We start from the raw sequence: 14,421 nt of genomic DNA, 5'->3' as shown, positions 1-14,421 counted from the left end.
TCACATAACTTAAAAGAACAAAATGTTACAGGGTTATGAAACATTAACGGGTATGCATACATACAAAATATGTCTGTATATACACAGATAAATGACATCCTCTAAGTTGAAAGTTCTCCAAAACCAACTTTTCAAGTCGAAGATTTTTAACAAAACAAGAGAGATTTATTTTATTTATTACAGCTTTTGCTGTAATTTGGTACTATTTTAGGTGGTTTTTGTGTGTGCTTTAACTAAATCATGTTAGATTTAGATGCCAATAAACGCACAACTTGAATTCAAAACAACCTGCCAGCCTCCTAAATAAACCAGGCATTTCTGCCATAAAATGAATGACCTCCAGCCATGGCCAAGCTCTTACCCCTTGGTAAGAACAATGCTCTTTTCTTTTCCTACCTGAAACTTTCCTTTTCTCAATATTTTAGAGATCTCCAGACCTCATTTATTTTGGCTGCTTTCAAACTCATTTATCTGACATCCCTTAAATTAAGGGACATCTAACATGTTTTTGTGATATATACATATACACACCCTGCACACGCGTGTGTGCACATGCCCATGCACAAACACACATGCACACGCTCGCACGCACACACACACACACACACACACACCAATACATTTCTATTTATAAACTTTTCACTTTATCCCAGACTTTGGCAATGTTGTAGTAGTAGTACTAGTTGTACTAGTTCAGGTTCTAGTTTTCCATTTTCTAAGAGCTGAAAAGTGTTACAGACCACCAAATTCAAATAAGCATCTCATTGTTCTTAAAAAGATTCTAAAGAAAATCCCCTCCAAAACAAAACAAAACAAAACAAACCCTCTTACAATAAAATAAGAGGAGGAGGGGAAGGTTCTCGATGTGGAAAAAAACAAGAGGCATTTTTCTGGTTATTTTATCAAAATCTATTGTAATTTTAATTGATAGAGATAATATTTTAAACTTTGTTAATTAGGAGAATACTTGCTTTCTATAAATTCAGTATATTTTTCTTTCACAATAAAATAAAAATGTCTAAATGTACAAAGCGCTAATACCTCTGATGTATTTTGTGGAAGGATAACGTATAGCAGTTCAAGTCATAAAATGATTTTCAAAAACCAATATATTTTCTTTTTTTCAATCAAGCATTAGAGCCTGAGACCCAAAAGAACTTATAATGAAATCTTACCCAACCAAATCAGAACTAAAAAAAATTTTTTTTTTTTACTAGTAATGCATTTTTGTAGCCTCTTAGCACAGTTACCAAATGCTACTTACATACATTCAACATCTAGCTTACTGGCATGATTTCAAACTTTTATAAAAATGAGAAACTTCTGCAGATATATGATTAGAAGTTACACAAATTGCATTACATTAAACACAAAGGCAGTGTGGTCCTTGTAGGAGAAATCAAGTCAGTACCTCCTGGTAGAAATGTTCTAAAAAAGTGTCACGTTGAAGCATCAGTGTTTTCAGCCAATTATCTGTCCCTGATGTGTTTCCTTGGAGTATATGATCTATTAGGACTTCAGGTTTCTTAATCCAAAATATCTGACTGAATTTAGGTACATCTAGAAAGCAGCTGAAAGGGTTTCTCCAATAGTCTGACATCACAGAAAGTGGGTTGAGAAATCCCTCTCTTTACCTGAAGACGTACTTGTACTACTTCAGTCATCAGCTCACAAAGGAAAAGAAAAAAACCTATCAAAACTTCCCCTCACACACACAGTCCCACACAAGCTAAACAAAAACCACCCCCTCCCCCCCGCCACAAAACCCCAGCACCAAAGTGTCAATCATTCCTGGGAAATAGAACATGCCCCTTGGATTCTCTGATTTGTTAGTTGTTCAAACTTTAAGGACAGAAATGACCTATGTCCTTGAGGGGAGGAGGGAAGACATGTTAATAATGACTGTAGAGCCATTGAGAAAGTGCATTATCAATTACACAAACAACTTTGAGCCCTGCCCTCCAAAGGAGGGGGCTACAACTTGATTTAAATGCCTCAGTAACTGAACATTTGTGTCCTCGAAATAAAGGGATGGGGGGGAAAAAGAACCACCCACATTTTAATGAAAAAGTGCAGCAGTCTACCACCTTTCCCCATGCTTCTCAAGAAAATGATTGCACAGACTCAGAGAAGTCCAAAGTCATACAGCAGAATCTCTGAGGCACTCCTGGTTAAAAGAGAAAAAAATATGATCCAGTAATCTCCATAATTCTATAGATTATGAGAACAAACCCGTTTTGTTTTCTTTTTTAAACGAAAGCCAAAGAATCATTTCATAGGGATCATATACACCATTTCCTCTAACATATCCTCAGTCTCACAGTGTTGAAATGGGACCGATCAGCCTACGATGGATTGCACATCACCCAAGAAGGAAGGAAGGCATGGAAAATGCTTACATTTTATACTGCTTCACAAACGCATTTACAAGGAATAAGGTGAAGAGAAGATATAGGAAGGAGGAAAAAGAAAACCTTATTGCTGTTTCCATACAAAATACAGTATGAAGATACCTAAACTAAATCAGATCTGATTACGATGACCAATATTTTCACAATGTGGGATGAAGTGTCTTCTTATACAATGAAATGTTCAGTTTAAAGGGTAAGCAGAAAGATGAGAGAGGAGGTCAGAACTACACCTGGGATATTAGCTGCATATTGAAACTTGGGGATCGAGACTGCTTGGTTAAGGGGGCTCCTGGGCTGAGGAGCTCTTTACCTTCTCCAGCTTGACCTAGCCGGTCTTCCTGCAGACTGATAGTTGAGTATCGATTAACCTTGTTAGCTGCTAAATTAGTAACTCCCTCAGTGCCAACCCCAATGCTGGTACTTGCTTGACTGCCATTTACATAGTCAAATGATTTGCTTGAGGAAGCACTGGCTGTCCGGATTAGACTTATACTACTGGTTTTTGGCACCACCTGGCCAGCAGGCAAGCTCAGGTGTTTCTTCATCGGTGTCAGCTCGATTGAATCTACGCTAAGATCAGTTGGTTGCTGGACATACTGCCTGCGAATGACTGCATCTCGAGGGCTCTCACTGGATTTGATGACAGAAGCTGTTTCTTTATCCTTAGCTGAACGCCCCGTTGCTACTTTCCTTAAGCTTCCCCTCTGAGAAGAGGAGGATGGTTTGGTCCCAAATGGCTGACTGCTGAGGGAAGCCCCTGATGAAAATCCTTCATCTGCATCATTTAGGTTTACCGACTCTTCTCCATTTACACCCTCAGCACCTAAAAAACAAATCAGACAGACTCAGCAATAGCTAAATTAACAGAGAAGGAACTGAGAATAAAAACTCAACTGACCTTATCTCTTGGGTAATCTTCGCTACAGTTTGGCAAGGGCCCTGTTGTCAACGCTTCTCCTAAATAACTTAGGGGAAGAAAGCTTAATCTACACAGAATCCTAGTATGTTATTCACTGTGTTCGTTCAGCTTTAATTAGTCCAGCTTTTGTAAGACTATCCACAAACGAACTTAGTATCGCAATGTTTAGGCATATAAGACAACTTTAGGTGAAGTACAATTCGTTACAAAATCTTTATAATATACCCTTGTCTGAGGTGACCATATCTATTTAAAAAAAAAAAAATCAAAAATTTTCCTCGTATCTTCCTTTGCCTACCATAAAAAAGACCATACAAAAGAGACCCCCTTCTGACTGCAGTCACCCAGAATAATGCCAAACTCATTATGAACCCTACAAGCCAAACCCTTTTTAAGGATAGTACATTTTTACATTTACTCAACAACCAAGTGCTTCTACATGGCTTAAAAACCTTTAACATGGAATTACTAGATTTTCTAACTCAAAAAACTGTACATCACTTCTAGTAATTTCATACTTATATTTTGTCTTTTGGAGATATCTACTCAACTTGTTTCCATTTTTTCTCGACCAATTAATGTGAAGAAAATATCTGATTATCAGAGAATAACTAGCAGGGATAGTTAAGAAGAGTTTTCACTTTCTATATTATGCAGCTGTAATAATTTGGATTTTTCATCTTGAGATGCATTATTGTCATGATCACAAAATACAATGGTGTCCCATTACATTTTATGCAGAAATACAGTTAATGAAATAATCCTTATCTTGGGATTTTTGTTAGAAGGGGAGAAGCATATCTAATACATTCAATTTGGGTTTTCCGGAAAGCCTAATTCTCTTATCGAAAGTATGATCAACACCCTCTTGGAAAGTAATACACTTGCTTCTTTCAAAATGGATAGCAGTTCACTATATTATTATGTATGTTTGCCAGACAGCAAGAAGGTTTAATCTGAATCCACATACAGATATCAATATTACAGTTAAGGTAAAATATTAGGAAAGAATTCTAAACAAATATTACTTTGAGATACAGGTTATCTAAGTAAAATATACATAAAATATTTAAACACAATCTTTATTTAACATAGTACCTGGAAAAATAAAAATATTTTCTTATATGGATTAGTTATTTCCTTCCTTCAAAAGAACAAAATAGTCTATCTTTAAAGCAAAAGGCATGTTATTATATCCAGCAGTTTAAAATCTTCAACCATCATGCAAAGCCATATGAAAATGCAGCTGACACCACTTCTCTCAACCCCTTCTTCGAAACAGTATATAATGTAACTCAAAATGAAACTCTAAATTATATTTACATGTTATCATCTTAGCAATTTACTTACAGTTACTATAAATAACTCCAAAATGCCCAAGATAAGATATTTACTGGTTCACAACTGGCATGAGTAATAGAAAACTGGAGTGAACAGAAATGTATCATCAGATATATTATCTATGCATACTGAGGAAAGGAGACTGAGAGACTTAGTGCTAGCGTCTAAATCTTGCCTCATGCACATCTGATGCCCAAGCAGTATGGTCATAAAAGAGATGATAGTAACATAAAAGCCACCATGCAAAAGAACCCACTGATATTTTATACACTCAGAAATGTTGTTTCAATACAGTGGAATACTGACTATACTTTAATCACAGGCATTGTCCTCAGTTTAGCAATAATTTTAAATCCTAAAAGTCACAAATAAAACGTTACTCGACCATCAGGATAAGGCTAGGTGATAGGCTTATAGCCTCCCCTTCGATTTCAACATATAACAAATATAATTTTAATTGTAAACTGATTTAAAACCATCATACTAGAAAATTCTTTTAAAAGGCCAAATATTAATGTCAATACAAAAGCTCCAGCTGACTTCAGAATCACTAAAACTTTTCATAGGTTTTAGTAATTTCCTTCCATTTAAAAAACCTCAAGGAATAAAAAGGCAATTATGTCTTACAACTTTTTTTCCCTTTCTAATTTTCTCCCTGGGTGATACTACTACTCATGATCTATAGGGAAGATAACAAAAAAGGATCTTTAATGAACTTACTTTCATTCTTTCTTTTTAAAGATTTATTTATTTGAAAGAGAAAGTGTGTGAGTGGAGGGAAAGGCAAAAGGAGAGAGAGAGATAAGCAGACTCCCCACGAAATGGGAAGCCTGATATAGAGCTCATTCTCAGGACCTTGAGATCATGACCTGAGCCAAAATTAAGAGCCAGGTGCTTAACCAACGGAGCCACCGTGCACCCCTGTAGTGAACTTTTCTATTCAGTCTGCCTTTCCTTATAAATTTAGCTCCTATTAATATTGATTTAATGATACAATTAATCCAGATTAAAAGTAAAAGTAATTCTTGAGAAATTTCAAACACACTGAAAGAAACTACTCCTTCTTCCTTGTGGTGATACCCCACCCTCACAAACTGAAATTTTTATGAGTGATAGGAGATATTAAAATATGGTATTTTAATATTAAATTAGATAGTTTACTTTTTATTTTTTTAAGGATTTTATTAAGTGATCTCCACACCCAGTGTGGGGCTTGAACTCACAACCCCGAGATCAAGAGTTGCGTGACTCTACCAATGAGCCAGCCGGGCACCCCTTAATAGGATATTTTAAAAGAACTACTATTTTGGTTCCTTTTTCAAACTACATAACTTCTGATGAATTGGAAGAAATGCTTCAACCTAATCCCACACTCTAGAATTTTATCAAGTCTTAACTATCATAACATAGTACTACATTTAGCACAAACAATCCAACATTCTAATAATGGTAGTGGATATAGCAAGAGGCTCATTTAGTCACCAGGAATGTTGAGAAACAGGCTTTTGTTCAATGTAGGCCGACTCTGGGTTTGGCATCTATACATATACTTATTTTTATTTCTTCTGACTACCTCAGAGAAAGAGAGAAAATGAAAAGGGAAGGTTACATCTTTCACAGGATCTTGTAAAACAGCATCAACTCCTTTGGGTCCCTAGATCATGCACATGCAACACTGTTAAATGAAGTTAAGGTCAATGTGGGCAAATGGGCAAGGGAACAGACGGCAGATTTAGATTCTTACTGAGCATGCTCAAATTTCCGATGCACCAAAGAGTAAGATACTTCCTTAAGGTGGAAGGTAACTGCTTCATGTATGTTTGGTCTTATGTAAAAATATATAACCTATTTTTAAACTATTGGCTATATTTTATTAAAATGTATGAAGTTTCCACAGTAGCAATACATTAAATAATGAAAAACCATTAGGCCACAGTTCGCTCTTTCACAAAGTCAACTCCTATGGGCATCACATGTAAAACAGCAAATAAATAGTTTTCTATTGGAGAGAAGTATTCTTTTACAGATGGTGGTGGTAATGGTGGTGGTGGTAGTGGTAGTGATTTGGGGGTAAAAAAAAATTTTCATTTTGAGATACCTACATTGTAGAAACAAGGATCTACTAGGATACCTGAACTCTAATATATTTAAATTCTGTTTGAGAGCTATAGAAAACAATCACTATTTACAATAAATGACAAAATGTAGTGTGGACCAGTATAGCACATTTATAGAGGGAAGAAGCTAGTAGTTCGTTAGTCAGACCCAAGTAACTTGACCCACAGATTATAAAAAGTGATAAATACTGGTTTACTCTGTCAAAGAAGTAAGAAATTCTTGTTAACTGACCAACTTGGAATTAGAGATAAATCGGCCAGCTCCACTTTAATCCAATTTCTCAAGGATAATGTATTTATGTTTTAAAACTTTCTTCATGTATTTTTAAGGAACAAATTATTATATAATTGAAATCAATTTATATTGACTAAAGGCTCATGTCCATTGGGTACATTTTTCCTTTCCTAATGTTAGAATAAACATGCTCAGTAATGAAAAAATCCCAAGCATTTGCAGACCTTTTGGAGACAGGCCTCTGCCTTGTTAGTAGCCATGCCAAGCTGCTCTTTGATTACACAGAATGCAGACTCCAGGCCAGCACAAATGGTAACTAAAGATCGTACTTGACCTGGCGCTAGGCATATGGGGAGGTGTGCTTTGCAAGGAGGAGCTAATACACCCTAGGATAGTGGAAACACACACTAGAATGAAAAGATGTTCTGCTTGGGGATAGAGAGCCAGGATCCTTCTCCAGCAACTGCCTCACTGACTTCTGCCTCCTCATCTCTGTCCTACCCTCTGTTGTGGCTGCTGCTGAGTTGGGCTCCGGTGAGCCGTGCTCAGGGGTCCTGCGCACCAGCAGCTCCCCCTCTTGAACACGTTTGATCCCTAGGTCAGTGGAGCCGTGTTGGATCGGGGAGCCAGGAATACTCGAGTCAGCCTCGTTTGAGAAGTCAAAGCCATCTGGGATTCAACATATAAAATTTTAGTGCTTTTGTGCTGCTCTATTCTTTTCTGAGCATTTTGACCCAGGCAGATAAGAGAATGTATATATGGATATGATAAAAACACAAACACTATTTATATAGTTACATGTGTGTGCACAGCATGCACACACATAAGGCGGCAGATGAACAATGTGAGGTTCGCAAATGAATAGCACAGGAAAATAGGGATCATTAAAGTGGCAATTAATAGATCTTAGGCAAGACAGCTTGACTATTCAAGTACCATATGCCTATGAAATACTGCTGGATTCAGCACCTCCAAAAAAAGGAAAAGCAAAGATAAAGATCGAAAATACAATAATCAACTCTTTTATAGATAGCTTGTATTTCACCATTGGTTTGGTCAGTTATATGATTTTTTTCCCACAGTGCTCATACATGCACCTTTTTTCCCATTACGATAAAGGCTTAAAGAAATTTCTTCCCTATTCTTATTCCTAGTTCAAAAAAAGACAAAAATTAACTTGATCTTATTTTTTGTTTTAACATTCCCAGAGCAATCTAAATTAACATCTTTCTACCTTATAAAAAAAATGTATCTGTATCAAAATAAATTCAGGCATTTAAACACATTTCTAGCACTATATTTAAAAAATTAAATTTTACTTGAATTATACAGAGTACTAAAAATCATGTGTTAACTTAGTTTATAAAAACAGTGATAAATCTGCTAGAATCCATGAATGGGCCATAGGAATTTTATACTCACCTTCTCTCCTCCATCTATGACGACGGATTGAAGCTGTTGTAATCGCAGTCCGAGAAATCCTCGGCACTGTTGGAGTGACTTCCACTTTAAGTACCTTCTGGCCTTCTTGTGAAGAATCAGGAGCATCAAAGGGTAATGAGTTCTTCATGGCATTGGCAACCTAAAATATAATATAAAGTCTATACGTATTTACACCAAATATATAATTTATGCTTATTTTACACTTCACGTTTCCATAATTTTTTGAATATGTATATAAAATGGTACTATAAAATGTAGAAGTACACAATGTGTTAGAAAAGTAGGTGCCTCCATTGTTCCTTTGTTTTTGTTTTTTTAATGGGGGGAGATGGGCAGGGAAAGAGAGAATCTTAAGCAGATTCCATGCCCAGCATGTGAGCCAGACACAGGGCTCAATCTTACAACCCTTATGTCCTGAGCCAAAATCAAGAATTGGACATTTAATCAAGTGAGCTTAATCAAGTGAGCCACCCACACACCCCTGTTCTGTATTCCTTCAGGCAGGCTTTTAAAATGAGAATTTACTTTTAAAATTTGGAGTCACATACCCCAGAGATTCCTTAAACTTGTTCACTTTCAAAGAGAGAAGGCATTCTGGGGCGCCTGGGTGGCTCAGTGGGTTAAAGCCTCTGCCTCTGGCTCAGGTCATGATCCCAGGGTCCTGGGATCAAGCCCCACATCGGGCTCTCTGCTCAGCAGGGAGCCTATTTCCTCCTCTCTCTCCGCCTGCCTCTCTGCGTACTTGTGATTTCTGTCAAATAAATAAATAAAATCTTCAAAGAGAAAAGGCATTCCAAAGAAAGAAAAATTATCTAACATCTGAACCCTGTTAAAGAAAATTTAGAAGTTTCTGATTCTTCAAATGAAAAATGACATGCAAAATTTGATTTCTCTTAAAAAAAAATTAGCTTTCTTTCCACTCCTTTGTTTCCAAAAGGAGAAATTTTCCCTGAACATGTCTGGGATTTTGCTTTCTGCTCCCTCCACAAAAAAGGAAAATATCTGGCTGGAAAGTAACTATCATCGACTGACCCATGTTTCTTAATTGGGTAGCGTTAATCTAGCAAAGATCTTGAGCTGAAGAACTTTCTCCTTTCCTCTCCACTTGGAAAGGACAAGTAAAATGCAGCAACCTGGACAAGTGTGCCAGCTCTGCCAACTCAAACTTCTCCAGAGGGCTGTTCTGACATACAGACCAAGAGGTGGGGAGGTAAGTCTTTCAATTTAGCTTTCATCAGGAATAAAGATGAAGCCTGTCTCTCTACCTGCCAACTATTTTAGCTGTTATCACCTGCTCTAGATTTTAAGAAAGGAGTGTTGTTTGTTAGCAAATTATTGTAAATGCTACCTCAATAAATTAATAAAGTATAAAAAATAATAAAAAGAAAATGGCTTTAAAACTTGTACTCCTGGGGACACCTGGGTGGCACAGTCAGTTAAGCCACTGCCTTTGGCTCAGGTCATGATCCCAGCCAGGGTCCTGGAATTGAATCCTGCCATCAGGCTCCTTGCTCACTGGGGAGGCTGCTTCTCTCTCTGCCTCTGCTGCCACTCTGCCTGCTTGTGCTCTCTCTCTCTCTGACAAATAAATAAATAAAATCTTTAAAACAAAACAAAAAAAACCTTGTACTCTTGGGGCACCTGGGTGACATACTTGGTTGAGTGCCCAACTCTTGGTTTCAGCTCAGGTCACAATCTCATGGCTCTGCACTCAGCACAGAGTGTACCTGAAAATCCATCACCCTCTCCCTCTGACCCTCCCGCTTGTGCTCTCTCCGAAATAAGAGAATAAATCTTTTTAGAAAGTGTAAACTAATATAATTGCAATTAAAATCTAGAAATAAACTTGATTAAAAAATTGTACTCTAAGTTTACAAATTTTAAAATCATAAATATTCTTAAAATACCATTATACTACTATAAAAACCTTAGAAAATACAAAACTTACAAAGAAAAACCATCCAGAGTTGAACCACCGAGATAACCGTAAGCCTTGGTATGTTGCTTCTGTCTTGTCCAGATTAAAAAATAGTTGTAAACTGCTTGACCACTTGACATAAGCTAGCATTTTTCTTTAGTACAAAATTTTTGAATATATAATTTTTTTTTAAGATTTTATTTATTTATTTGACAGAGATCACAAGTAGGCAGAGAGGTAGGCAGAGAGAGAGAGAGGAGGAAGCAGGCTCCCTGCTGAGCAGAGAGCCCAATATGGGGCTTGATCCCAGGACTCTGGGATCATGACCTGAGCCGAAGGCAGAGCCTAACCCGCTGAGTCACCCAGGTGCCCCTAATATATAATTTCATCAAGTAAACATAATCATTCTCTGCTGTGAAACACCTTTTGTTTTGATTCCTCCGCAATTAGAAATAACACTAATGTTGTGCTTATAATACATTTAAAAAAATTCAAAGTAGTTTTCTGGGATGTGTTGCTAGACATGGGGTGGCAGATTAAAGAAAAAAAAACACATTACTGAACTGCTTCTGCAAAGGAATGTTCAGAGTTGTGTTATACTGCTACTGGTAATAGAAAGATTTTTTTAGAAATATATTTATTTTGTGGAAGAGTACGAAATCTTTTTATTTAGAACAAAATATTAATTGGCTTTCTTGTCATGCCTATTGAGAATCTTTTTCTCAGTTTTTGCAATACATATTAATTTTGTTTTTAAAAAATCTGGAGGTTTAGGGCGCCTGGGTGGCTCAGTGCATTAGGCTTCTGCCTTTTGTTCAGGTCATGGTTTCAGGGTCCTGGGATCCAGCCTTGCATCGAGCTCTCTGCTCAGCAGGGAGCCTCCTTCCCTCTCTCCCTGCTTCTGCCTACTTGTGATCTCTCTGTCAAATAAATAAATAAATAATCTTTTAAAAAACAAAATAAAATAAATTAAAAAACTGGAGGTCTAAAAAAAAAACCAAACTGGAGGTTTTGAATTTAGATGCTGATGTGGTCAAAAAAGAGCCCAACCCTTTTTTTGGTGACTTGTCCTATTACTTAAGCTTAGAAAATCCTTCCATCTTTAGAAATTTGAGTAAATGCTTCTAACCTTTTCCTCCTCCTTTTCTTAAAGGATTTTAAAACATTTAATTCTTTAATTTATCTGAACTTTATTTTTATTTTTGTATGTGGTAGTAGAGGATCTAAATCAATTTTGTTTTCTCTCCAACAGTTAACCAATTGTTACGGAATAAACCTTTCTCCCTCAATGATTTAGACTGCCTCAATGTTATATACTGAATATTTTCACTCACTAGTGCCGCTTTCAGGCACAGGTATGTTTCATAAAGAATAAATATAATAACTTACCAACAGTGGTTGAGAAAAGAGTTCTAGCTGAGCTCTATAAATGATGTCATCAAGGACTTCTTGGCCAAGGTCCCACTGCCCATTATACCTGTGGAGAAGCCAACTGTTTATTATCTTTAGCAAATTCTTCTAATATTTAACAATAACATTTTCATTGTTTCAAGTCCTACCTATAGGTCCAAATCCTATTTTGGTTCTAAAATGAGATTTTCACATTAAGTTTTGCATCATTTCATTTCTAAACTATCCCACTTTTGGTTACAAGAACAAATGAAGAGGGGCACCCTAGGTGGCTCTGTCGGGTAACAGTTCAACTCTTGATCTCAGCTCAGGTCTTGATCTCAAGGTCATGAGTTCAAGCCCCAGCTGGGCTCCACATTGAGTGTGGAGCATACTTAAAAACAAACAAACAAAAAACCGCACACACAAAAAACAACAAAGTGAGGATTTCAAATACTAATGTTTAAAATTGTTTACAAATATCTCTTCACAAACTAGTTTTTATCATGTGTTGATATTTAGGGTAATCTACTTAAATGCATTCACGAAAACTTGGGTTATGAACTATGTAGAAAGACAGTTTTCCAGAAAGCAAGCCTGACCAATTTCCAGACACCAATTTATTGACTAGTTATATTTGGGCTATTTTAAAAAGTACTAAAAGGAATATGAACAATTAGACACCAACAGACTGGACAACGTAGAAGGAAAAATTCCTAGAAACATACAACCTAGCAGGACTGAATCATGAAGAAATAGAAAATCTGAATGGACCAATTACTGGTAAAGAAACTGAAGCACTGACCAAAAACCTACCAACAAACAGAAGTCCAGAAGACTAGAAGGCTTTACAGGTGAATTCTACCAACATTTAAAGAAGAATTGGTACCAATCCTTCTCAAACTCTTCCAAACAAGAGAAGAGGAGGGAATACTTCCACATTCATTTTTCAAGGTCAGCATTATCCTGATACCAAACCAGACAAGAACACTACAAGAAAATAAAATTATAGGCCAATATCCCTGGTGAACATAGATGCAAAATCCTCAACAAAATATAAGCAAATCAAATTCAACAATGTTTTAAAATGATTATATACGATGGTCAAGTGGGATTTACTCTTGGGTGCAAGTATGGTTCAAAATCTGCAATTCAATCAACATGATACACCATTTTAACAAAATGAAGGATAAAAAGCATATATCTCAACAGATGAAAAAAAAACATTTATGACAAAATTCAACATCTATTCATGATAAAAACTCAGTGAAGTGGTTGTAGAGGGGACATATCTAAAAGTCATATATGACAAGCCCACAGCTAACATCATACTCAATGGTGAAAACCTGAAAGGTTCTCTAAGATCAGGAACAAGACAAGGATGCCTACTCTCCCATTTCTAAAAATTCAACATAGTACTAGAAATTCTAGCCAGAGCAAATTAGGCCAAAGGGGCGAGGGGAAATGCACCAAAATCAGAACAGAGTAAAACTGTCTCTATTTGCAGATAATGTGATATTTACAGGAAACCCTAACAATGTCACAAAAAAACTATTAGAACTAATACATACAGTAAAGTTGCAGAACAGAAAAATCAATACACAAAAATCTGTGGCATTTCTATACACTAATAGTAAGCTATTAGAAAGAGAAATTAAGAAAAAAATCCCATTCACAATTGCATTAAAATAACACACAGGAATAAATTTCAACAAGAAGATGAAAGATCATGTACTGTACACCTGAAGTTTTCATAAAGACACTGATGAGAGAAATAGAAAAACACACAAATAAATGGAAAGAGACTGTGTACTCATGGGCTGGAAGAATTAATAACGCTAAAATGTCCATACTACCCAAAGCAATATACAGATTCACAATAATCCCCATCAAAATTCCAATGGTATTTTTCACAGAAATAGAAATAACCTTAAAATTTGTATGGAACCACATAAGACCCTGAATAATGAAAATAAACTTGAGAAAAAAGAACACAGTTGGAGGCATCACGTTTCCTGATCTTGAACTATATTACAAAGCTATAGTATCAAAATAGTATAGTACTGACATATAAAACAGGTAGATCAAATGGAACAGAAGCCAAGAAATAAACCCACACATACATGGTCAGTGAATTTACAACAAAGGAGCCAAGATTATACAACCAGGAAAGGAGAGTCTCTTCAATAAATGGTATTGGGAAACTGAATAGCTACATACAAAGAAATGAAACTGGACCTCTATCTTATATCACACACACAAATCAACCTAACGTGGATGAAAAACCTAAATGTGAGACCTGAAACCATAAAACTCTAAGAAGAAACACAGGCATCAGCCTTAGCAACACTCTCCTATGACTCTCCTCAGGCAAGAGAAACAAAAGCAAAAATAAACTACTGGGACTACACCAAAATAAAAAAGCTTTTGTACAGAAAAGAAAAACACCAACAAAACGAAAAGGCAATCTACTAATGGAGAAGTATTTGTAATGATATATCCAATAATGGGTCAATATCCAAAATATATAAAGAACTTATACAACTTAACATTTAAAAAAATAATCTGATTAAAAAAGGGCAGAACACCCAAACAGACATTTTCCAAAGAGCACATACAGATGGCTAACAAGCACATGAAAATGTAAC

General features: G+C 36.2%; 1 protein-coding gene across 4 annotated transcripts in view; it reads right to left on the bottom strand.

Moving 5' to 3' along the window:
* Nucleotides 1–887: 887 nt before the first annotated feature.
* FAM126B (family with sequence similarity 126 member B) overlaps nt 888–14,421 on the bottom strand; it is a 70,665-nt gene continuing 57,131 nt past the window's right edge. For all 4 annotated transcript variants that reach the window (XM_032860097.1, XM_032860098.1, XM_032860096.1 and 1 more), the window contains 4 exons: nt 11,774–11,861; nt 8,446–8,605; nt 7,525–7,692; nt 888–3,234 (listed from right to left, as the gene is read on the bottom strand). In XM_032860097.1, coding sequence (XP_032715988.1) covers nt 2,636–3,234; nt 7,525–7,692; nt 8,446–8,605; nt 11,774–11,861 — 1,015 coding nt within the window. In that variant the 3' untranslated portion in view covers nt 888–2,635. The remainder of the gene's footprint in view (nt 3,235–7,524; nt 7,693–8,445; nt 8,606–11,773; nt 11,862–14,421) is intronic.

This window comes from Lontra canadensis, unplaced genomic scaffold (genome assembly GCF_010015895.1).
Source record: "Lontra canadensis isolate GAN:19392208 unplaced genomic scaffold, GSC_riverotter_1.0 scaffold18, whole genome shotgun sequence".
In the NCBI taxonomy this organism is placed as follows: domain Eukaryota; kingdom Metazoa; phylum Chordata; class Mammalia; order Carnivora; family Mustelidae; genus Lontra; species Lontra canadensis.
This window is presented reverse-complemented; position numbering and strand designations above follow the sequence as displayed.